The sequence below is a fragment of the Mercenaria mercenaria genome, chromosome 14, assembly GCF_021730395.1.
Source record: "Mercenaria mercenaria strain notata chromosome 14, MADL_Memer_1, whole genome shotgun sequence".
Lineage (NCBI taxonomy): Eukaryota > Metazoa > Mollusca > Bivalvia > Venerida > Veneridae > Mercenaria > Mercenaria mercenaria.
The window spans coordinates 20,178,429-20,203,104 of record NC_069374.1 but is presented as its reverse complement, the minus strand read 5'-3'; the positions used below and the strand labels follow the sequence as shown (position 1 = coordinate 20,203,104).

The window sequence follows — 24,676 nt, the reverse complement described above, 5'->3', positions numbered from 1 at the left end:
GATACCAATAACACAGGATTTATATAAGACTGAACCAAGGTAAGGTTTCAAAGTGAACAAAGAAACTTATATTCAACGTTTACAGGTAAACTTTACATAAATTTAAACACTATAAAAATGTAAGAATGTAAATGTCGTTTATCTTCTATCATTTTCTGGTAAAGATTTCATAATGATTGAAAACATGAAAATAATGCAGGTTTTCAAAATTTAGCTACATATATATCACATAAAATTATAATTCACGCGGGAATCCACAATCTCACACTTCACACATTCACAGACGTGCACACATACTTATATGTACACAAATATTGACACATGTTCACATATATTCTCATATATACTTCATAATATGGTTACATACACAAGCAAATTATCTCTCTCATACACATACTCACCGATGTACACATAAATCGTCTTGTTGTATCCATTTAGCTATACAGTCAAACCTGCTTAAGAGACCAGCTGTATTAAGCAAAAACCTGTGTTATAAGACCATTAATTCTAGGTCCCTCTATAGTGCATTTCATATAGATTAAACCACCTGTCTTATGAGAAAACTTTTTTGCTCTCCCTTAAGTGGTCTCTTAAAACAAGTTTCACTGTATATCTTTTGTTATATAATGTGGATGTGAAATTCTCCTATAATTCTATAATAGGAATGGTCATATGCATTTGTAAGATGTTCTTTTGTGTTATATATATATATATATATATATATATATATATATATATATATATATATATATATATATGTATATATATATATATATATAAGGGACACAAATAGGTAAATAATTATTTTTGTCATTTTGAGAGTACCGGAGCAGTTAGTTGTTTCCTATACCATGATCACAAAAAAAGAAGAAAAATGTAATATTCCTAATAAAGCTATTATGACACTGTCGGAAATCTAGATGTAATTAACACTTAAAGCGATTTCTTTCATGATAGTTTTTTCTTCATCATCACTCTGGGAAAGACTTTAGAACTGTCCTGAAGTCCAGAGATCTGAAAACAAAAAAGTGTGACATTAAAAATGGTCAAGTCAAGACAGTCAGCAATGGAGAGTAAATGTAAAGAATACCCCCTACGTTGCGGACTAACAACCTATTCAAATATCAATTTGCCACTGCTAAATCTCTGCAAATACGGACGTCCCATGATCGCGCAGTTCAGAACTTGTATACTCTGCAGTTAGAACTATGTGAACAATGCTTTGAAAATGTCTATTCGTGTGTCTTAAATATAATGTTCTAAGATTCTCCCTTTCTCTTGGCAATATTTTAGGAGTCAATACATTTTTTCAATACACATCTGTGTACAAAATAAATGTTCTGCTTTATGACAACACTAGAAAACTGGTAAATACTTGGTCAAGGCATATTTGTATACACGTAGCTTCCTTTGCATCTCTTCTTTTCAATTTTTTAAAGAAGAAATAGAGTGTGCAATTAACATCGAAGCAAAACAGTAGATTTTATTGTTATAGGTATTAGACATTTACGGATTAAGTCTACGTGGACTGTGGACACCTAAGGCGATAGATTTTTCAAGGGAACCGTCTCAACATAGTTTAATTATATTATGCGCGATATGAAAAAGAGTTTATAACGGCAATAGGGTTTGAGTTATTATATCATCACTATGCGGTAGGTGATATAAATTTGGATGTGCCTGTTTTTAGCTCGCCTTTTCGAAGAAAAAGTAGAGCTATTGCACTCGCTCCGGCGTCGGCGTCGGCGTCTCCGTTGGGTAAAATTTTTTGATAAAGTCAAATATCTCTGTTACTGTCAAAGCTATTGAAATGAAACTTAAAATACTTATTTACTATCAAAGTCTACACAAGGAAGAACAATCCCCATAACTCTGATTGAATTTTTACAGAATTATGCCCCTTTTTAATTTAGCATTTTTGGTTAAAGTTTTTGATAAAGGCAAATATCTCTGTTACTATAGAAGCTATTGACTTGACACTTAAAATAGTTATTTACCATCAAAGGCTTCACCAGGAGAAACTATTCGCATAACTCTAATTTTGATAGAATTATGCCCCTTTTTAATTTAGAATTATTGGTTAAAGTTTGTGATAAAGTCAAATATCTCTGTTACTATCAAAGCTATTGACTTGAAATTTAAAATAGTTATTTACTATCGAAGTCTACACAAGAAAGAACAAACCCCACAACTCTGATTTGAATTTTTACAAAATAATGCCCCTTTTTAATTAAGAATTTTTTGTTAAATTTTATTATAAAGTCAAATATCTCTGTTACTGTCAAAGCTACTGACTTGAAACTTAAAATAATTATTTACTATCGAAGTCTACACCAGGAAAAACATTCTGCGTTACCCTGATTTGAATTTTGATAGAATTATGTCCCTTTTTAACTTAGAATTTTTGGTTAAAATTTTTGATAAAGTCAAATATCTCTGTTACTATCAAAGCTATTGATTTGAAACTTAAAATACTTATTTATTATCGAAGTCTACACAATCAAAATCAATCCCCATAACTCTGATTTGAATTTTTACAGAATTATGCCCCTTTTTAATTAAGAATTTTCTGTTAATTTTTTTGATCAAGTCAAATACCTTTGTTACTATCAAAGCTATTGACTTGAATCTTAAAATACTAATTTACTATTTAAGTCTACACGTGTAGAAATAATCCCCATAACTCTGATTTGAATTTTATTAGAATTATGTCCCTTTTTAACTTAGAATTTTTGGTTAAAGTTTTTGATAAAGGCAAATATCTCTGTTACTATCGAAGCTATTGACTTGACACTTAAAATAGTTATTTACCATCAAAGACTTCACCAGGAGAAACTATCCGCATAACTCTGATTGAATTTTGATAGAATTATGCCCCTTTTTAACTTAGAATTTTTGGTTAAAGTTTTTGATAAAGTCAAATATCTCTGTTACTATCAAAACTATTGACTTGAAACTTAAAATAGTTATTTACTATCGAAACCTACACCAAGAAAAGCAATCCCCATAACTCTGTTTGGATTTTGACAGAATTATGCCCCTTTTTAATTAAATGTACTAAATTCAACAAATATATATGTCATTACAGAATAACTGTAGAACATTCAATCACAGAATTGAAGTGTTACAAGAGTGTAAGCTCTGTATGGAGGCACTCACGACAACGACTTTCAAGAACCGTACATGTCTGTGCATTCCTTGTGTGTAGAAGAAAACATGTCGGATTGATTGTATAAACTGATAACTGTCAACAAGAAATAAATTTCATTTCATTCATGTTTATGCCATAATACAGTATAAATGGGAAGATTTTTTTTATTTTGATTATTTTCCTATCTTCCGTTCATTTATCTAGTAAAAAAGCTGTCCATCTCTTCGTCCATCCACTACTGACAAATTAAAACAATAAAGTTATACAAATACAAAGTCTTTAACGCTAATACAGAAATAACAAGTGCTCCGCCAAGCGGGGCAATATACGCCCGAAGGATTATATCAGGGGATGGGAGCAAAATTTAAAGAACTTTACTGTTGAAGCCCAAACGAAAAGGACAACAAAGGGAAGAAATTCCCCGAAAAACTCTAAGTCCACTAAAATCATTACCAGGTACAGATATGTCAAAATACACCTTAACTTTGCAGGTACCATCCATGTTGTACCACAGAAAAGTGGTATCGTTTTTTTTCCCTACGGCCAGTAATAAAAATGTTACAAAATAACCTATTTATAGTAACATAAAAGGGAAGTAATTCAATAAAAGAATATTGTAAGTGAACAAAAAATGGATATGCCAAATAAAACCAAGAGCACCGCAATGCAAAGCAACATAAACACAAAACAAAGTCATGTGACCTTTGACCCCTAAGTGTGACCTTGACCTTGAAGCGAGCCATGCGCTCTGCACGTCGTCTCAATGTGGTAAACATTTGTGCCAAGTTTCTTTAAAATCCTCCAAGCAGTTCAACAGTTACACATCGCACTCGAAACAAAGTTATATGACCTTTGACCCCTTAGTGTGACCTTGACCTTTATCTAGCCATCCAAAACATGCGCTCTGCACGTCGACTCGATGTGGTGGACATTTATGCAATGTTTCTTTGAAATCCCTCATACAGATCAAGAGTTACAGAGCGGACACGAAACAAAGTCATATGACCTTGACCCCTAAGTGTGACCTTGACCTTAAAGCAAGCCACCTGATACAGGCGCTCTGCACGTCCTCTTGATGTGGATAACATTTGTTTCAAGTTTGTTTAAAATCCTTCAAGGAGCGGAGTCGACACGAAATTGTTAACGGACAGACGGACAGACAGACAAACAGACAGACAGACAGCCAGATGAACACCTGTGGTATCCCAAAATACGTCCCTTCGGGCGTATAATAGCAACAAAGGAATGGAGACGCAAGATATTACGTTTTCTACAGTTTTCACAATGTTTTACCTGCTGACCTACATTTTGATCCCAACTGACACAGTTTAGATTTTTTCATGTTGGACGACGACGACGATGGAATACGGATACATTGCGATCAGACTAGCTCATCTTTTCAACTTTGTCGCAGATGCGCAACTTATAATATTGAAGAACATTTCAGGAAAGTGTTATGACGCTAAATCAAATACTTTTTGCGATATGTATAACAAAACATTTCTCTGGCGAACAGACGAACGGACAGACAAATCCAAATATTATACTGTGCAGTAACATATTAAGCCAGACCTTACCATCATTATAGGAAAGTTTTCCTACCAAACATAAATTAAAATTATCATGTTGAGACGGTCCCCTTGAAAAATCGATCGTCTTAGGTGTTCACAGTCCACGTAGACTTAATCCGTAAATGTCTATTAATGAGTGTTTGTAAGTGCAATGTGCGTATTTATAAATTAAGTTGATCAACTTACATGTATATTTATTGTTTTTGTTTCATAATGTGTACTGTTTATTAAGAAAGTGACATATAGGTTCATGTTTTGTTTTTGTTGGGTTTAACGTCGCACCGACACAAGTACATTCTATAGGTCATGTGGCGACTTTCCAGCTTTGATGGAGAAGGAAGACCCCAGGTGCGCCTCCTTGCATTATTTCATTACGAGCGGGCACCTGGGTAGAACCACGGACCTTCCGTAAGCCAGCTGGATGGCTTCCTCACACGAAGAATTCAACACCCCGAGTGAGTCTCGAACCCGCATCGGTGAGGGACAAGTGATTCAAGTCAGCGACCTTAACCACTCAGCCACGGAGGCCCCGATATAGGTTCATGAGGCGGGATGATTATTAATATATGTAATTGTGTATATGTTATGGTTTATGTTCACGTATACGACTATAATGAATAAATTCTTATCTCATATCCATACATGTTTTGATGTATGTGACTTGTATATTTATTCTAACATAATACTGTTATCGTTGTACTTTTCACAGGGTGTTCTCACAGGAGGGTAAACATATATTAAGGAGATCACGTGTTCTTAAAACACCTTTCTGTATAATATGCTTATGCAATTAAAGCGATATGTAAAAGTACTAGACTGAAATGCATAATCAAAACAAGACTGAATGGAATGGACGCACATCGAAGTAATATACAAAATACATAATCCCTCGGGATAGGCTGGAGCCCTCGACCTATCCCTCGGGACTCTGCAGAGGTTATAACACGGACAATCATGCGTATTTCCTACAATATTTTCCCAACCTTTCAAACGCAAACAGCAAGCGACAGCGTTAGTGATTGGGAATTGCATTTGTTGTATAGTGTATGTCGTACTGAAATTATTTTTTTTTTCAAAACATTCAGAGGGAAAGTGTCCAGCAATGCTGCAAGAAAATGATTCACTAACTGTTAAATAGTTAATATGTCAAAGAGCTTAGATCTGTTTAAACAAGACTGTTAGTTTATCCGGTACAGTTTCAAGATCCTTAAGATCCGCGAGTGCCTACTTCAATAATAAATGAACTTAACGAAAATCAGATAATACATTATAGTGTATATCCAAACGAATGGTAGAGACTTTGTTACTCTATATCTCAGATTCAGTTACAGATTTTTATTTTATTTATTTATGATATTTTCAGTATATTCAAAATTGATAAAACGCAGCTGATGCGATCAAACTTACGAACGCACTAGTTTTCTAAGACTTATTTACAACAAATGCAAAACTATACAACTAATCATATTTGAGGACAGCCTCAACGTGAGATAAATCCAAAATTATGCTGTGTTGAAACTAGACCATGGACCAGACAGCTGGATCCGGACCATAGATTAGCTGTCAATCCTGCTGTTTCGCTTCAAAGAAGCTCAGTGCTTAGACGAAACCTGTCCCTTCTATTTCATAACAATAGACAGTTCCTCAGCCCTCGTTTGTAATGCGTTTATTATTAAAGGGTTTTCATAAATTTTATATAATACGAATACCCCTGGATGATCACTCGCAGGATGTGCAAACTATCTTGGCGAGGCACTGGTCCGATACCCCACTGCCGCAGCAGGTTTTAAGAATTTAGAATAAAAGCCCTGGGTCTGACCAATTTGCGCAGGATGGCAAGGCTGTTCTGGATCCATCTGGTCGTCAAAGATTACTGTCATTTTCAACTGTAACACTCATTTACAAATTTAGAGAATTTCATCTTCAACTAGATATGGCCCTCCTTACCAAAGTGACAGACGTTCAAGTCGTACATTCAAAAAAAGGCTTCAAACCACTTAGTTTACCATGGGTACTGATTAGATAAAAAATGTATGGAACTATAAGAATTAGTTGTTTTTTACCATTTGTTTTTTCATTCACGAATGAAAAGCGTTTGTCATGCGTTATTTTAAGGCTTTATATAAACGGTTGTTAGTAAGTACAACTATTCCTCCGTGGTGTACTGGTCAGGATGGTAGAAAACAAATTATTGCCGAGGCAACCCGGGTCCGATTCCTGACTCAGACATGTCTTTTTCTTGATTTAGCAGGTTTTAAGATAGTTTAGAAATAAAAGCACATGTTCTAATGTTCAGTCATGGTATGGTCAAACTTCAAAGTTTATAGAACGATGATTTTTAGCCAAAATCTGAGTCCAGTTCCATTAATATTACTGTCAATTTTCAACTGTAACAACAGTGTATTATCTTATATATTTCTTCTTTTTTCCCCTGTATTTATATCCGTATTGTTGAATTACAATACATTTTGGATTTGGATATATATATCCGTCCTCTGTAGCTGGTTCATGTGAGGAAGTTGTAAGCTACTAAAAGAAGATGAAGTGTGTCCGGGAACATCGGTTAGTTTGACCTACCTATAATCTTGCAAAAATTCACATCAAAACAACAAGATTTATTTTGTCTACTTTATTAATGAAAACTATCCTAAGTGTTTTGTAAGGATGCGGTAGTGTCATCACATTGTTACTACTGTAAACATAAGTGTTTGTTTATTTCCTTTAAGAAAAGTGTACTAACAAGACCTACCTCACAATCGGTGACACAGCATTACAATCATTACAGCTGTAATCGTTGACAATACTGAAAGGAACGGCCCTGAAACATGAAGATAATGATATGAGCCGCGCCATGGGAAAACCAACATAGTGGCTTTGCGACCAGCATAGATCCAGACCAGCCTGCACATCCGCTCAGTCTGGTCAGGATCCATGCTGTTCGCTAACGGTTTCTCTAATTGATATAGGCTTTGAAAGTGAACAACATGGATCCTGACCAGACTGCGCGGATGCGAAGGCTGGTCTGGATCCATGCTGGTCGCAAAGCCACTATGTTGGTTTTCTCATGACACGGCTCATATATACAATAATCCATCACCCGTGTTTCACGTGGAGAAGCATTCAACCGTCATTCCTTTTTCAAATATGAAAGTAGTCTGTTACTTGTTCTTATATGTCTTTCAAGTTTATTTAAGAACCAAAAATAAAGATATTACCATAAAGTCAAATTAGGACTTATATACTGGTGCCGTGTACATCAATTAACTTAAGACAGTTGAAAAACTGTTAACTACATTTAAAGTAAATCGTCAAATAACATTACAATTGGAATTGCTCTTGTTTATTCTGCAAGTCACGCGATCTAAACAATTACACATTTATTAAGACTTATAAGTCAAATATTATTTTGGAAAACTTTATAGGACCATTGGAACAATACATTTTCTCTACGGTGAAAAAAAACATCGTTACACAAACATGTTTTGGCTAGATATAAGATAATATTTGGAGAAATTCTTTTAAATAGTCATCAAAGTACATGAGCTAATCTGAATGTACGTTATCAAATGAATTGTTAGTGTACCCAATTGACCAGCGAGACTGGACCATTAGTGATATATTGTACTTGATGAAAGGAAATGAGAATGCGACTGCTACTTAAAGCATTGGTCTAAGATTTCCTATTGATAATTTCAATGACTTACATTTAACCGGATGCATACTTTTAGCTGATGAACTGGTTGGTTCTGAAAAATAACACAACATTTGAGCCGTGCCATGAGAAAACCAACATAGTGGCTTTGTGACCAGCATGGATCCAGACCAGCCTGCGCATCCGCGCAGTCTGGCCAGGATCCATGCTGTTCACTAACGGTTTCTCTAATTGCAGCAGGCTTTAAAAGCGAACAGCATGGATCCTGACCAGACTGCGCGGATGCGCAGGCTGGTCTGGATCCATGCTGGTCGCAAACCCACTATGTTGGTTTTCTCATGGCACGGTTCATTTAGAGATGATAATTAGTAAGTCTTCACAAACAGAGATATTAGAATGATATGTGAAATTTTACGATACAGGGGCACGTTGCACAGAAGTTCATAATTTTCATCCTAAGTTCTCTCCTAAGCTTTAACTTTAAAAACATATTTATTTCACATTTTGAGAATAACACAAAAAATAAGTTTATCTTCGCTGTTATTACTAATCTAGAAAGCGGCTTTTGAAAATATCACAGTATATATGAAATATGCATGTGATTTTAAGACAAAAAAAGGAATAGACAAAATTGCATATAACCGATTTTAAAACAATATAAGAAAAGAAGTGTATACACTATATATCTTTCAGGGATGTACAATCAACATAGTTTACCGTATTCGCAGACATAAGCAGTAAACCAGTCCGTTGCCTGGCAACTAAACCCTTCCCACACTCCAGTTTCCCTCAGCTTCAGTTTTGCACAGTCACAGCTCCGGCACGTTGACGCATCTTTCCAATTATTGTAAGCGAGAGGTTCTCCTGGGAAAGAAATGTATGAAGTACAGAATTTTAGACCATGAAATATTACTTGCAAAGTTGTATCCATCAATTAAAACTATTAGATTTTAAGTTACACGGTTACTTCACGGCAGTTTTCACGGGTTTCTGCTTAACTCTTTCTGAAACATGATATATTGGGTTCTTTTCTATAAAACATTATATCGTTACACTAGATTTATATGCCATAGCTTCCTTTTCATGATCCCACGTTCTCATGTGCTTTACATACAAAGACAGCCACTTAACGCGTAAAATTCATCATTAACTAGTGCAGGCACAAAAGGGGCAGAACAAGAAAAATCTCTCGAAAAAGAAAGAAAAATATTCTAGATGCGTGTGAAAACTAGATCTTTGTGAATGAACAGCATGTTTCTTTATAGTTACCCGTGCAGAGCACCGAAACATGCGAAGCCTCATTTTCTATGAAGAGCTAGTACTGAACCTCCTAGTTTGGTGGGAGACACTTAGAAGTATCACAGAAATTCCCATTGCCTTTTATGGGTTTCGATCCCCGGACCCCGTGAATTGACAGTAAACGTGAATCACTAGAGTTTGACTGGCAGCATACACCAGTTATATAATGAAACTTGCCTCTTCTAACATAAAAAATGGATTCACCCTAAAGTTGGTATCTGAGTGAAAGTTGAATCAGGACCATACCTGTGACCCATTTCCATAATTCTCCTTGTCTTCGCAATCCTATCAGTATAGTGTGACTCTCAGCTTTTTGTTGTAGAACACTTGTCAACTCTGCTTGTGTTTCGTTATCTTTAATAGTAACTAAATGACCACCTCTACTCACACAGTCAGGCTGGGCACTATCAAAAGTTACCTGCAGTTAAACAACATAAAACAATTTCACACCATTCCAGGGCCTCCTCTGCCATTCGACAATGTAGCCAAATGCTACAAATTCAAAGAACTGGCTACAGATTTTTGAAAGTGGCTACAAGAATTCTATTAAATTGTGGCCAAATTTCAGCACTTCAGCTTGAATTTGGCAGTTTCTCTCAAAATGTGGCTACAACTTTCTGAGGCCCAGTGCAGGTCATAAAGTCTAGGCGTGCCCCCGACCGACTCGAATTTGGCGTTAAAATATCATATTTTGACAAAATTAATTTCAAACAAATCTCACAGAGCACCAATGGAATTTTGCAATGTCATTTTCGAGCAAAACATCATTTTCCACAAATCTAGCATTCTTCGCAGAAAACTAGCATTTTTAACAAAACCAAGCATTTTATTCCTCATAATTAATTTTAAAAATGCAAAGTATGGAGACATAGTTACCTGTACGTCTGGTGTTGCAATAAAATGGTAACACATCGAGTTGATTATAAACAAATTGTCCTCTTTATTCTTTACTTCGGGACATCCAGTGGCATCTAAACAAATATATACAGGAAAACCATTGAAAAAAGATAGCTGCCGTTAATAAGCATAAATTTAGATAACTGCTGGTTTTAACTAATAATAGTGGAGACACGAATATCTGTTCAAATTCAAATTGAATTGTTTTAATCATAATTGCTGAGCTACTTCTTTTCTATACAGAGCACAAAAAACTTCAGAATACATATATATACAGTCAAACCTGTCTTAAATACCACCTCTGAACAGAGACCACCTGGCTCTAAAAACCACATGTTTTGTTTCCCATTTTAACATTTACAGTGTATTTAAACCTGTGAATAAAGACCACCTCCCAATAAATAGCACATTTTGACTCTGGTGGGCTTTATAGACAGGTTTGACTGTACACCTAACAAATAATGTCTTCAGTTAATTTGCTTTGTAAATATTCATGAAAAAAAAACATGTCCTGTCTCGCAATATAGGTCATATATACTTTTCTTCGCCACGGCAATGTTTACAACTATTCCACATTTTTGTACAATTATGTATGTAATTGCCTAGGGCGGCATTATTCCACGCTATATAAAATATTGTACATAATAACTGACTTTCATCATCCATATTCAACTATACTACTATATAATATACTTCTCAGTTGTTTCCAACAATGAAACAATTATTAAAACATACTGTACAGAAGGAAAATATCCTAATTGTGCAGATTTTTATTTCTTTTTTACTTTTTATGTATTAGGTAACGCTTCCTGTATGCCTGTGACTTTAATATTGTTCCTTGTATCCTCTACGTAAAAAAAACAATTTTCACACAGCTGGCACACATGGCTAGACCCATTATAGATCCCAATCAATCTTTTACCTCAGTTTGAATAATTACCACAAGAAGAGCAAAATATGGGTCATGTATCTTCTAAAAGCGATTTTTCTACCACATTTACCTACTGCAAAATCACACCAAAATCGTACTGCTGTGTCCTGGTATTTCTACTAATATTAAACTTGTAGTTTACTTATAACTAATTTGAAACTAATTTTGTCAGATATACTTCCATAATGAAATTTAACCAAAAACGTAAGACCTCTGTAGCTAGCCCAAGTGGAAAAATAATTGTTCAATAAGATGCCAGCCATTACGCAAATAGAGGGTTCCCGAGCTGGTTGCTTCAGCACTTCTAGGCCCAAACTGCCAGCCGGTCACAGAATGATAACCAATTTTCTTCCTGACTGATGCCTAGCTTTTATGGAAAGGCGAACGAGTTAAAAGAGGTCGCATTATATCACATAAACACACATACCTTTTACTTTAAGTTTTTAAGTTATTTCAATATTGCCATTGATGAAAAAATGGCTATGTATTCAAAACAAATAAAATCAAACTTACCAATTTTTGAAAATTCGGCAAATACTGCGACAAGGACCATCAGTCTAGCTGCATTGAATCCCAAACCTGGCGTCAATTTATCTCTCATTTTTCAGCACTCGACGTAATTATTACAAAAGCAAAAAACTATTGTTGAAAGTACTTTTTATTGTATATAATGATGGCAATATAGCCGTATTGTATGTTATTTTAAATATATAAGCTGATCATATGAGTAATATATATGTGATGATCGTACTCGTTCATCAGTAAACTGTTACAGACATGACTAAATAAGGTTTAAAGTGAAGGCACTTAGACGGTTTGTTGTCATTTCCGATCGTGAATAGGTTTACTGTCATCTTAAGTGTTGGATTTTTTTATCAAGAGTGACCAAATGGTCTGAGCAATTGACAACAACAAAACAAGATAGAATAAGAACGTAAGTTGCATTGAACTCAAGTTACTAGTGTACCATTGTATAGATACAGTTTTATCCAGTTTTCAGATTGCAAAGACCGCAACAAATTAAACAAGAGGGTAATAGTGACCATGTATCGTTCACCTGATAACAAGAGGACCATTGTGGCCATGTGTCGCTCAACTGACTCGGATTTGTAAATGATTTCCACAAACTTGGGACAGGACCTCCAAACAATACCACATGCCAAATATCTAAGTTCTATGCCTTTGGGTAAAAACAAGAAGATTTTTTAAAGTTTTTCTGAAGTCTATGTAACACCAGTGACTTCCAAGATGAAGCCAATTTTGACTCCAGGGACATGATTTGAGCGAACTTGGTAGAGGACCAGACGATGCTATAAACCAAATCTCTAGGCCAGAAGAGATTTAATGGTGTTGTTTTTTTCTGCTGTAAAACAAATGAACGTGGGTGGGGTCAATTTTAACCAAGATGCATGATTTGAATTAACTTGGTGGAGGACCATTACACAATGCTACAGACAAACTATTAGCTCCAGGGCAATACGGTTATAAACAGGAATTTTTTAAAAGATTTACCTGTATAAGTCTATGAAAAATAAGTGAACCCAAGGGCGGGGCCAATTTTGACCGAATGGACATCATTCGAACAAACTTAATAAAGACTACATGCTAAGTATCTAAGCTCGGAAGCTTGAAATTTTAGACAAGAAGATTTTTGAAGTTTTTCCTTTATAAGTTTATGTAGAACAAGTGTACCCCGGGCCAATTTTGATCACGTGGTCATGTTATGAACAAATTTGGTACAGGACTTCTACACAATACTACATGCCAAGTATGTAAGCTCTTGATTTTGAGGTTTTTGATAAGAAGATTTATTAATTATAAGGTTTTTTTTTCTTTTGGTTGTTATTGCAACCAGAATTCTGCATGGAATGGAATTCTTTGTATACCTTGGTAGAGGATCACCGAATGAACATTCATGAATTGGTCCGCTATTTTAGGAGGCGATATCGTTCGAAGCACTTGTGCGCGATGGGCAGACGGTAGGATTATGTAATCAGGTCAGCTAAACCAACATCATGAAACATGAATAGCTGCTTGAAAGTTTGCACACTTGTCTTCTCGATGGGGATTGTCGTAACACTAGGAAGAAACTTTAATTCTATAACGTTTGTATACATAAGTACTTGTGCGGTATTATTCAACATTTTCTAGTAAGATTAGGAAAAGAGTGACTGTGCTATCAATTTTAAGATTCACAAGTAATTTGTTGTTGTTTTTTTCTGCCATTCATATTGAATGACAGTATTTTCTTCTTTAATTTTGAAAATGTTTCTTTTAAAATTGTTCTTATTGTATAAACAGCTGGAAACTTGTCTTTTTACTTGCTGAAGGGATAATTATTTGTTCAATTAATATATTTGATCAATCAAATGAAATCTTGTTCTTCACTTCCTTGAAACGGTGCCGGAGTTAAAGGGGCGAAATAAGTACACGTTGTCAAAATCAGACCAAAGATACAAAACAATTATTTTCATCATCATCGTAGTTATTGGCAGGTTTGACTGTATATCACTGTCTCGTTATTGTCCAGACATCGGATTCTTTCTATATACTAAGAATGTCTTTTTCTGCTTTAGTTTAATCTGAAACAATTATAGAAAAAAAAGTTACTCTTTGTGTTATTGCAAATGAATTATTTTGTGTTCTTCAGTGTAGCCAATATATCATTTTACATGACTTTTTCATATCAAACATTGGAATTCAACAAACTAGCTATGTTACCACACAAAGTACCGGGTATTAACGCATTTTGGTATGAGTTGTGGTAGTCACTACAAATATGTCTTGCACAAAGCACACTCTGGAACTTCCTTGCCAGACGACATTACATATGTACGCACACATGACGTAAAACGGTATTTCCTTACGTAAAAGCTATGGAAGGCCGGTGCGCCTTGGTAATTGCCTAATGCTTGATGGCAATTATGTAATGCTTTATGCTTTATGTTAAATATTTAATGACAAATGCTTAATTCAAAATGCCATTTGTCATTTACATAAAGCTAAATTCAGAATGCAAAATTTAAAGTATTTAATGCTAAATGTCAAATGATAAATGCATAATATATTATAAGAATAAATAAGAGACAATTTTATACTACTAGATTTTAATGGAAACAAAAAGTATGCATTCATAAGTACTTCATTAAGACCTGACCAAGATGGAAAATGTCCTGTAGCTGCTTAGCAGACACGTTCTATCCAGTATGATTCTAGGTGCGAAGGTGACGAAGACAACGGACACTCATTGTCTCCAACAGCAACAAGTAAACCTCACGTGCCAATTCAAACACAAATAAAAGTGTTTAAAAGAAAGAGCTTTACAGTAAGAAAGAGTCTAACTTATTCATTAAACCAGTCTAGGTTATTCTTTAAAGCGCTGATTAATGTATAAAAAGAAATGTTGTTGGTTTTTCCATGTTCTTTGACAAATCGTAATGTACACTTTCAACGACCAAAACTCTGACGCATTTTAGTACCGAATACTAATATGCGATAGTACAAGTTACAACAATTTTAATTTGTGGTGCAACACAGCTAGCCTGATTTACTATACATATTTTTTTCTGAATATTATTTCTAATTTCGTATTCTGCTCTGCTCTGTTCTTAGACTGGCATAAAATGTCATAGTATTACACTACCAAGTGTCCGTTTTGGTAGCTATTTGAAAGTGGCCATTATTCAAAGGTTGTAGTATGCTATAACTGTTTTTATCGGGTATGACACGAGTGGTCATTACAGTCACGTGTTTCTGTTCACAAGTGATGTTTTCAGCACAGTTTTTGTTTTATTCAGTTGTATATACTGGTACTGATGATAAACCCGGACAGAAAATGAGGTTTTTTACCTGTAACTTTTTTATTTCTGCAAATTGTAATCAATGGTCGGTATCAAAATAAAGCTTAAAATTTGATGAAAACTTTACATAATTCAAATTTATATTTAGTAAGCAAACTCACACGAAGTGAGGCCCTGAAAGGGGTTTGTAAAATGGGGACTGTACGAACGTTGATTGATGATAAATTCGACTACTATGTCATTTACATAATTTTCTTCGTAGTATTATATTGAAACTTTCCCCAAAAAGCTACAACAGTCATTCCTGATCAAGTAATGAAAAGTGACCCAATGTTAGGCCTTCATGTGTCGACATTGAGCATGCGCAAAAAACACCCTCTTCCCCAGTAATTTGGGATAAATATTTTTTATACAGATAAATGTAAGTCATTTATTTATACAGAATATTTACCAATTTTGTTTTTGTTTACACCAGTTGGTGTTGTAAGTGGAAACTATTAGATGGTGTGTTCAATTTTATAAATAACCGATTGCAATAAAATTCCCAAGGTGGTCGACTTTATCATCTGTCCGGGTTTATCATCATATGATGATGATGATGATAAACTCGAACAGATGATAAAGTCGACCACCTTCAAATTATTCAATTGCAATTGTTCTTTTATATAATTGGACACGCCGAATGATAGCAACCACTTACAACACCAACTGGTGTAAACAAAAACAAACTTGGTAAATATTCTGTATAAATAAATGACTTACATTTGTCTGTTTAAAAATATTTATCCAAAACTACTTGGGAAGAGGATGTTTTCTGCGCATGCTGACTATCAACACATGAAGGCCTGACATTGGGTCACTTTTCATTACTTGTTCGGGAATGACTGTTGCAGCATTTTTTGGGAAAGTTTCAATATAATACTATGGAGAATTTTTTTTAATGACAAAGTGGTCGAATTTATCATCAGTCAACGTTCATACAGTCCCCATTTTACATACCCCTTTCAGGGCCTCACTTCTTGCGAGTTTGCTTACTAAATATAAATTTAAATTATGTCAATTATTCAGTAAGAGCTAAGCTTTATTTTGATACCAACCATTGATAACAATTTGCAGAAATAAAAAAGTTACAGGTAAAAGACCTCATTTTCTGTCCGAGCAGTGAAGGCGAGCTATACTAGTATTTATTAACCAGTATTATTTAATTATAGCACCTGCAATTTATAATTATGCAAACCTTTATGATAAATTCCCCACAAACGGCTTTGTCACCATGGCAACGATTACAAAGAAGAGTGCTGTGATAAAAACAAAATTAAATCGTCAAGCACATTTTATGACTGATATTCAAGACAAAGGTAAACTTTAACTAAACTTCCAAATTATATACGATTAGAAACTATAATAATGTTAAATAATTATCTATAAACAATAGCAGTGACACGAAATGCAAAGTTACTTTGAGATTTGAAAGAAAAGCGGTTTTACAAACGTTACCCCATGTAAGTGGTTCAGCGGTAAAATGATGCGATACGAAACCAGGATTGGAAGTTCGAGCCTTAGACATAAACTTTAAATATTTTATATCTGGCATGGAACTGGAATGTCTTATCTTGTTCTGTCTTTAAACTACTAACAGTCTTCCTACAAAAGTCGTCCATATTGGTAACAGATGCACTTACATACGTACATGTAAGTTTCATTTGTTTTCTTGTAAACAGTAACCATCCATATTCACCGGAGTCAAAATGTGAAGAATTAACTTACCAGTAAGTGGAAGTTCTTTGATTTGTCTGCAGCCAGTAGAACCTGAAAAGGTCAGGTTTTTAGAAGGCTAATCTGCTACATACATTACGTACGCGTACGGCACAAGATTTTCATGATCACGTTTTTACAACAACAAAAAATCCTTTTTTGTAAGTATCATATTTTACCATGTTTGTACATTTAACAAAATATGAGCCGTGCCATGAGAAAACCAACATAGTGGGTTTGCGACCAGCATGGATCCAGACCAGCCTGCGCATCCGCGCAGTCTGGTCAGGATCCATGCTGTTCGCTAACAGTTTCTCTAATTGCAATTGGCTTTGAAAGCGAACAACACGGATCCTGACCAGACTGCGCGGATGCGCAGGCTGGTCTGGATCCATGCTGGTCGCAAACCCACTATGTTGGTTTTTTCATGGCGCGGCGCATATATCGATCTATGCAAAAACTGAGTATTTGTGGTATTTTTCATTGAGATATAGGGTGCTCTGTCAATGGAATAAAAGTGCGCAGACTAGTCCGAATAACAGCTGGTACGAACAGAACTATAACGAGATGAATGGTGGTGAAAACTGGTTCTTATCCACTATGGGTTCTCACAATAGGACCAGGAACCGGAGTAGAAATGCGTTCTATTTTATTCCATAGACAACAAATTGAGAAGACTACTAAAATTTTAGAACTACGTTCGAAGCATACAGTTTGTCAGTTTGGCAAATTGTGATATATGTAAAATAATGTGAGCTGAGCTGCATGTGATTAATCAAAATAGAGTACAGTTCAAAGGCCAGGTCAATACGAATATACTAGTAGACCGTTTTCATTTCTACAATAATAAATCATCAAATATTAAGTTTATATTAAACAAATGTTAAAATATATCAGGCGATGTAGTCTTATATAAGTTACATTTGAGCCGCGCCATGAGAAAACCAACATAGTGGCTTTGTGACCAGCATGGATCCAGACCAGCCTGCGCATCCGTGCAGTCTGGTCAGGGTCCATGCTGTTCGCTTACAGTTTCTTTAATAGCAATATACTTTGAAAGCGAACAGCATGGATCCTGACCAGACTGCGCGGATGCGCAGGCTGGTCTGGATCCATGCTGGTCGCAAAGCCACTATGTTAGTTTTTTCATGGCGCAGCTCATTTAACCTAGAATGACGGGTTGGAGTTAACTGTTTTAAGCAAATCTTTATCCACACTGTGTATTATGTGTAAACTCTAGGAAAAGAGTACAAACTCGGGAGGGAGGACTTCTAACTTCAGTATTTCTTACTAACTTACTCCTAACTTCATGACTTTTAACTTTCAACTTCATTAAGTACTTCTAAATTCAAACTGCATTAATTCGTTACTTCTAACTTGAAATTGCCAACTTCTTTACTTCTAATGTGTAAGGAAGTAGGAAGTAAGGAAGTTTGAAGTAATGAAGTTAAAAGATATGTCATAAAGTTTGAAGTTTAGAAGTAATGAAGTTAGCAGTAGTGAAGTTAGAAGTCAAAAGTATTGAAGTATGAAATCGCTCCAGGCCTTCCATAACATTTACACATTTGTTGATTTTTGTGCAGATTCTCATAGAAAAAAACAACAGGCAAGTACGTTGAAGAACATGTCTTCAGGTGTAAACAATCATACATACCATATTCGCAAACATGAACAGTAAACCAGTCCGATGCTCCACATTCAAATCTTCCCCATCTTCCCTCGGAAGATAACATTAATTTGGCGCAGTCACATGTCCCATTGCAATAAGAACTACTTTCCCAATTTGTAAAGCTTAAACTTTTTCCTGAAAACAAACGTATTGCTTTTTTACAGTAAGTATGGCTAGGCTGTTAACTCCACGTCCATCTATTTTTATCGCACAAAATATAAATATTCTTTTTCAGTACAGATGGACTAATTAATCCTGATAAAAAAATGTGCTCTACGAACCTTTGGGTCAGACATGTCAACAGCAGCGGAAAATACAGTAACTGTATATAATCCAAAACATGTGTTTGTTTACAACTTTTTTGTAAATAATAATTCTAAATAGAAAAAGTGGAAACTCCACAGGTCGCTTAACACGACAAAAACGAAAATGTTGCAGGCTCGTTTGATTGAGCCTGTTCATGAACGGTAGTGTAAATGTATGCTACCGTCCACGCACTCTAGCCCCGTGTTGAGCAAAACTCAACATTAACACATGGTTCAAGTACAAAAAAAAAACAATTTAGAGACATACGGCGGTGCACATGGAACCTTCAATGATACACTAGCATGTAATTCCATGAAAAGCGGCGTATGGTCCCCAGTTAAAACAATAGGTTTGCCCTAAACGAAAAAAAAAAATGGGCAGAACTAAACTTGTAAAAGAGGGTGTTTTGTCCTTCCTTTATTAGTTTTCTCCTTTTTTCGGTCAAATACAAAAACAGTCAATATATTCTAGTTCACAATATATATGTTGACACTTACAAGAGTGCACAAAAAGCTAACAAGGATCCACAAACGCGTTATTTTTGTCACTTCAAGTGAAATAAAAATACTTGTTAGAAATAAATACACTAAACAAGGCTTTTGGTTGAAAGCTGGCGACATTTGACTTACATTATTATTTCCTATATCCTAAATCTTCTCTTTTTAGCTCACCAGAGAACAACTTGCTCAAGGTGAGCTATTGTGATCAGTAACCGTCTATCGTCTGTTCGTATGCCTGTCCGTTTTTTTGTCAGTGCAAGCAATTTCTTCAAACGAAATCTGCGCAAAAGCCCGCTTTTGGCGGAAGCTGATGACACTTGGCAATGACCTTCAAAGGGCAGTTCTCTTTCAGAGATCTATGGTTGCTATGAGAGCGGAAAGGAGATACATGTACTTTTGAAACCTTGTCATGAACTGCTGGCTTGATTTTGAGATAATTTCACACAAATGATCCTTGGGTGACCTTTACTAAGGTTGTTCAAATTATTCTGATTCATGAATAAAGTCTGTAAAAAGAGCCCTTGGAAGCACAGAATGCAACCAAAAAAGAATAATAGCAGACTCGGTTTGATTGAGTCTGTTCAAGAGAGGTAATAAAATGTGCAACACCTCTCACGCCCTCTAGCACCGGCTTAAGCGGAACTCTATTACATATCTATTGAATGGACTCCATGATCCCAAAGGACCAGAAAATATAACAACATTGAATCCAAAAACAATGGCCGTAACAGAGTGCACATATGTGTTTATAGTGGATCTGTTTTTCGTTGATTTTAAAATAATTTTACAAAAATGATCTTTAGGTAACTCTCTACCAAAATTGTTCAGATTATTCTGAATCTTCAAAAAGCATGGCCACCAGATGGCGCGGTCACTTTTCCGTATAAGTAGATAGGGGAAACTTCTTGTCAGAATCTGCTGGACCGATATATTTTGGGCGACTTATTACGAAGTTTATTCAAATTATAACAGTTGTCAAAAAAATAAATATCCGCCAGACATTAACAGAAACATCTTCAAACAACGTTCACTCCTAAACCGCCATTTTGGTTTTGGAATAATAAAAACAGGAAAAAATGAAGCTGAATTTAGGCCCATAACTTTTTCGTCTTTGAACAAATTCTTTTGTGACTGTTGTTTAAAAGGTATTAGCATATACCTGTTATCCACTTCCACTCATTTCCCTCTTTTCGCAAGCCAATTATAACTGTGTGACTGTCAGAGAGAAACTGGAGCCGGTTGACCAGTTCGGCTTGTGTGGAATTATCTGTTATTGTGACTAGGTGACCTCCCCTCTGTGTACAGTCTTGCTGCGCGCTAAAGTATGTTATCTGAAACATATAGGCCGTATCACAATGACATTCTGGCATACCAGAGATCCACCATTGTTCCGTGGATGAACTTGTTCTCCACGAGATGATAAAGAACCTATGACTGATGAGAAATTACATGGCTGGTTCAACGTCAAATGAGCCGTGCCACCGGAAAACCAACATAATGGCTTTGCGACCAGCATGGATCCAGACCAGCCTGCGCATCCGCGCAGTCTGGTCAGGATCCGTGTTGTTCGCTTTCAAAGCCAATTGCAATTAGAGAAACTGTTAGCGAACAGCATGGATCCTGACCAGACTGCGCGGATGCGCAGGCTGGTCTGGATCCATGCTGGTCGCAAAGCCACTATGTTGGTTTTCTCATGTCGCGGCTCAAATAGGACTTCATGCTCATATGAATCAGCTGTATTATTTTACTTTAATGTAACAGACACTAAAAATGGTCCATAATATTATATGACAGACTACCTAAGAATATAATATTTGAGATTTATTACTGGATAATTTCAGATGAATGTACGACATTAGATGTTGTAGAAAATGAAATTTTTTTCACTAAATATCAGCATTTAATATGACTAAAAAACTATACAGTTATGTCTAACTTTGCATACTTTTGCTATCATGCTTGCTAGCCATTCCAAATAGAATGAAGCCCGCCCGCTTAGCTCAATAGGGAGAGCGTTGGTCTACGAATCGCGGGGTCGCGAGTTCGATCCCCGGGCGGGGCGTATGTTCTCCATGACCATTTGATAAAAGACATTGTGTCTGAAATCATTCGTCCTCCACCTCTGATAATTCAGGTGGGGAAGTTGGTAGTTACTTGCGGAGAACAGGTTTGTACTGGTACAGAATCCAGGAACACTGGTCAGGTTAATTGCCCGCCGTTACATAACTGAAATATTGTTGAAAAACGGCGTTAAACCCAAAACAAACAAACAAATAGAATGAACTTTCTTGCCACCCTTTACTTAAGGGAGCTGTATTCGAACCATTCGCCAAACAAAGTCATCAGATGCCGAATACTTGCACACAAGGAAGTCAAGTCGTTCAGCTGACTTTCAATAGTACAAAAACGTCCTATTAGCGTGGTAAAGGTTAAGGTAAAGGTATATTATTTTTCGCATATGATATGGTCAACAGACAACAATTTCGAATACTTGCACATGGGAAAGTCGTTCCGCTGACTTGCACTACTATAAAAACGTCCTATTTGGCATGTAGGGCATTTTTCAATGTCGATGTATGGGATATTAACCAGAATAAAACAAGCAGAGTAAAAAAGTACATTGCATGTGTAAAGTTAAGGTAGTTCTGCACGTTTGGATCAAATTTTTTTCTACAATGAAGAATTTGGTTGAATTACGATTTTTCAAAACTTCAAACTATACCTAGAAATTTCAGCAAATAAAACAGATGGGGGTCGTGTGCTTGATATTTTGCTAGACTGATTTGAAAAATTTGGACCTAACGCAATTTTTCATAATGGAAGTCTATGGAAAAATCATAATTTTCATAACATTTTTGTGAATAGAAATTTTTCTACAATGTAGATTTTGATGAAACTTCTCAGAGTTGTAAATAAACATATGGCCTTTATTGCAGTGAAATAAAATGTATAGGTCCATGTGCTTATTTTTGAGATATTTAGCCACGATTAAAGTGAACCGAATATTTCACGCTAATTTTGAGACCTTATTTTGTATTATTCAACGTGTCATATGTTTTAATATCATATTTTGACTTTAGAAATATAGTAACAGTGCTATTTTAATAAATTTACTCACATGTTGTCATTAATTCATAAAATTATTTTCATATCCGTACGCCGAATCCAGGCTTTATTCTACGCTTTCCGGATAAATTACGTTACGCCATCACTTCCGGTTTATCAAACGTGCAGAATTACCTTAAAACAGCTTCTGCACATACCTTTTGATATATCATCATGTGCCTGTCAGCATTCATTGCATTACATAAAAAGTGTCATAAAAGTAAAGGCTATAAATACATCTTCATGATAGAGATTGTTTCGGTTTTATTTTGTTTATTTGTTTGTTTATTTTGGGTTTAACGCCTTTTTTTGCAACAGTATTTCAATTTTGTAATGGCGGGCAGTTAACCTAACCAGTGTTCCTGGATTCTGCACCAGTACAAACCTGTTCTCCGCATGTAACTGCCAACTCCCCTACATGAATCAGAGGTGGAGGACGAATGATTTCAGACAAAATGTCTTCTATCTAATCGTCAAGGAGAACATACGCCCTGTCTGGGGATCGAACTCACGACCCTACGATCCGTAGATCTGCGCTCTCCTTACTGAGCTACGCGGGTGGACCATATAGTTTTACTGGATATATAGAAATGGAAGGAGCAGATATCTTATGGAATCGCACCAAGTTGAAAATATTATTTTCGCTCGAATTACGGAAATCAAATATAAAAACGATAGGCCTACATGTTTTTTAAGAAATCAGACTGTATCCATTCTTCACTCTTGATGTTTTATAAAATTTCAAACCTGTTCGTCTGTATATTCGACATATTGGTAGCACTTTGTGTTAAATGTAAACGTGACTTCATCCTTATTTTCGACATCCGGGCACTTCGCTGCACCTGGAAAAATAGTTTGAAATTGAACGCTGTTTTTTTCGTATACATGTAACAGATAAAATATGTCCCAAACCTCAGATTGTTGTTAGAGGTACAAAACTACTAAATTTATACGTAATCAAGCAGCACACTCTGGCCAATCAGATGATGACGGGGAGAAAAGTTTAAGCGGCATTTTCTTGTCTTAGGTAAGCCAGTTTCTGTTTTATTTCATTGTGGACTTACACCCGACAATTTGTTCTGATTTTCAAGATGTATTGCATTAATAGAAATATAAACAAGATAAAATGTAAGGGTAGAACTTTTATACGATGGCACTATCGGAGCAGCGTTTGACAACGTAAGGCGCCATCCGGCTTAGCAAAAAAAATGTTGTCGTGTCGTCGCGCTACTTTCGTCGTGTCCTCGTACTGGAGAGTGCAAACATGGCAACGCGACAAAAATGATATATTATGTTGTCATTTTATCGTTCTGGCCGCCGCGTTTACAGGTCTGCACATGACAATATGGTAGATAAGAGCAGATATACACACCTCCTTTCAATATATCAGAAAAGTTTTATTACACATGGAACGGTCGCGGCTGTGATTTGAATGCTGTTTATGGATTCTTCACAACCGTTGTCGACATGAAATAGAATGTTTCAACAAAATGATCGAGTATAAGTTATATAAAATTTTTATAATTATATGAATGTATTGTATATTATATTTAACTTATACCGTCTGCTAACAAGACTGTGTACAAATTAAACAAAATTAACGAGCATAATCCAATCATTTTAAATGAAATATAATTACAGTTAATATGTAAATTATTGTGTAGCAAATATACTAGTAACTTTAAGGAAAAAATATATTTAAGTGATTCAGCTATCTTAAGATGAATTTCCGTACTTCCGGTTGTGCGTTTCCTATACAGATACAGAGACAGTGAAATAAACAATTGACGATGATAATGATGATGTCGGCGGCGATGATAATGATTAAATGATGTCAATAAGTCGCTGTTTGCTGATGGTGACGATGGTGATGATGATGATAATGATGATGATGATGATCATGATTATAATGATGATCATGGTCATGATCATGATCATAATGATGATGATGATGATCACGATGATGATTGGATATACAATATAACAATATCTTTATTACTTGTATAATTATATTTTATGATTGGAAAAAAACTCAATTAT

General features: G+C 35.5%; 1 protein-coding gene across 3 annotated transcripts; it reads right to left on the bottom strand.

Moving 5' to 3' along the window:
- Positions 1-737: 737 nt before the first annotated feature.
- Positions 738-24,355, bottom strand: LOC123526515 (collectin-12-like). Of its 3 annotated transcripts, none has more exons than XM_045305691.2 (13): positions 24,198-24,355; positions 23,384-23,478; positions 20,691-20,862; positions 18,711-18,860; positions 17,069-17,110; positions 16,539-16,599; positions 12,015-14,083; positions 10,550-10,644; positions 9,920-10,091; positions 9,092-9,238; positions 8,427-8,468; positions 7,463-7,540; positions 738-1,014 (listed from the first exon to the last, which is right to left on the bottom strand). In XM_045305691.2, the coding sequence occupies exons 7-12, from the start codon at positions 12,100-12,102 to the stop codon at positions 7,473-7,475; spliced, it is 612 nt and encodes a 203-aa protein (XP_045161626.2). In that variant the 5' UTR covers positions 12,103-14,083; positions 16,539-16,599; positions 17,069-17,110; positions 18,711-18,860; positions 20,691-20,862; positions 23,384-23,478; positions 24,198-24,355; the 3' UTR covers positions 738-1,014; positions 7,463-7,472. The 3 variants fall into 3 exon arrangements, with proteins under 3 accessions (XP_045161626.2, XP_045161624.2, XP_045161627.2); XM_045305689.2 differs by having other exon boundaries at positions 7,472-7,540; XM_045305692.2 differs by having other exon boundaries at positions 7,472-7,540; positions 8,445-8,468.
- Positions 24,356-24,676: the final 321 nt, after the last annotated feature.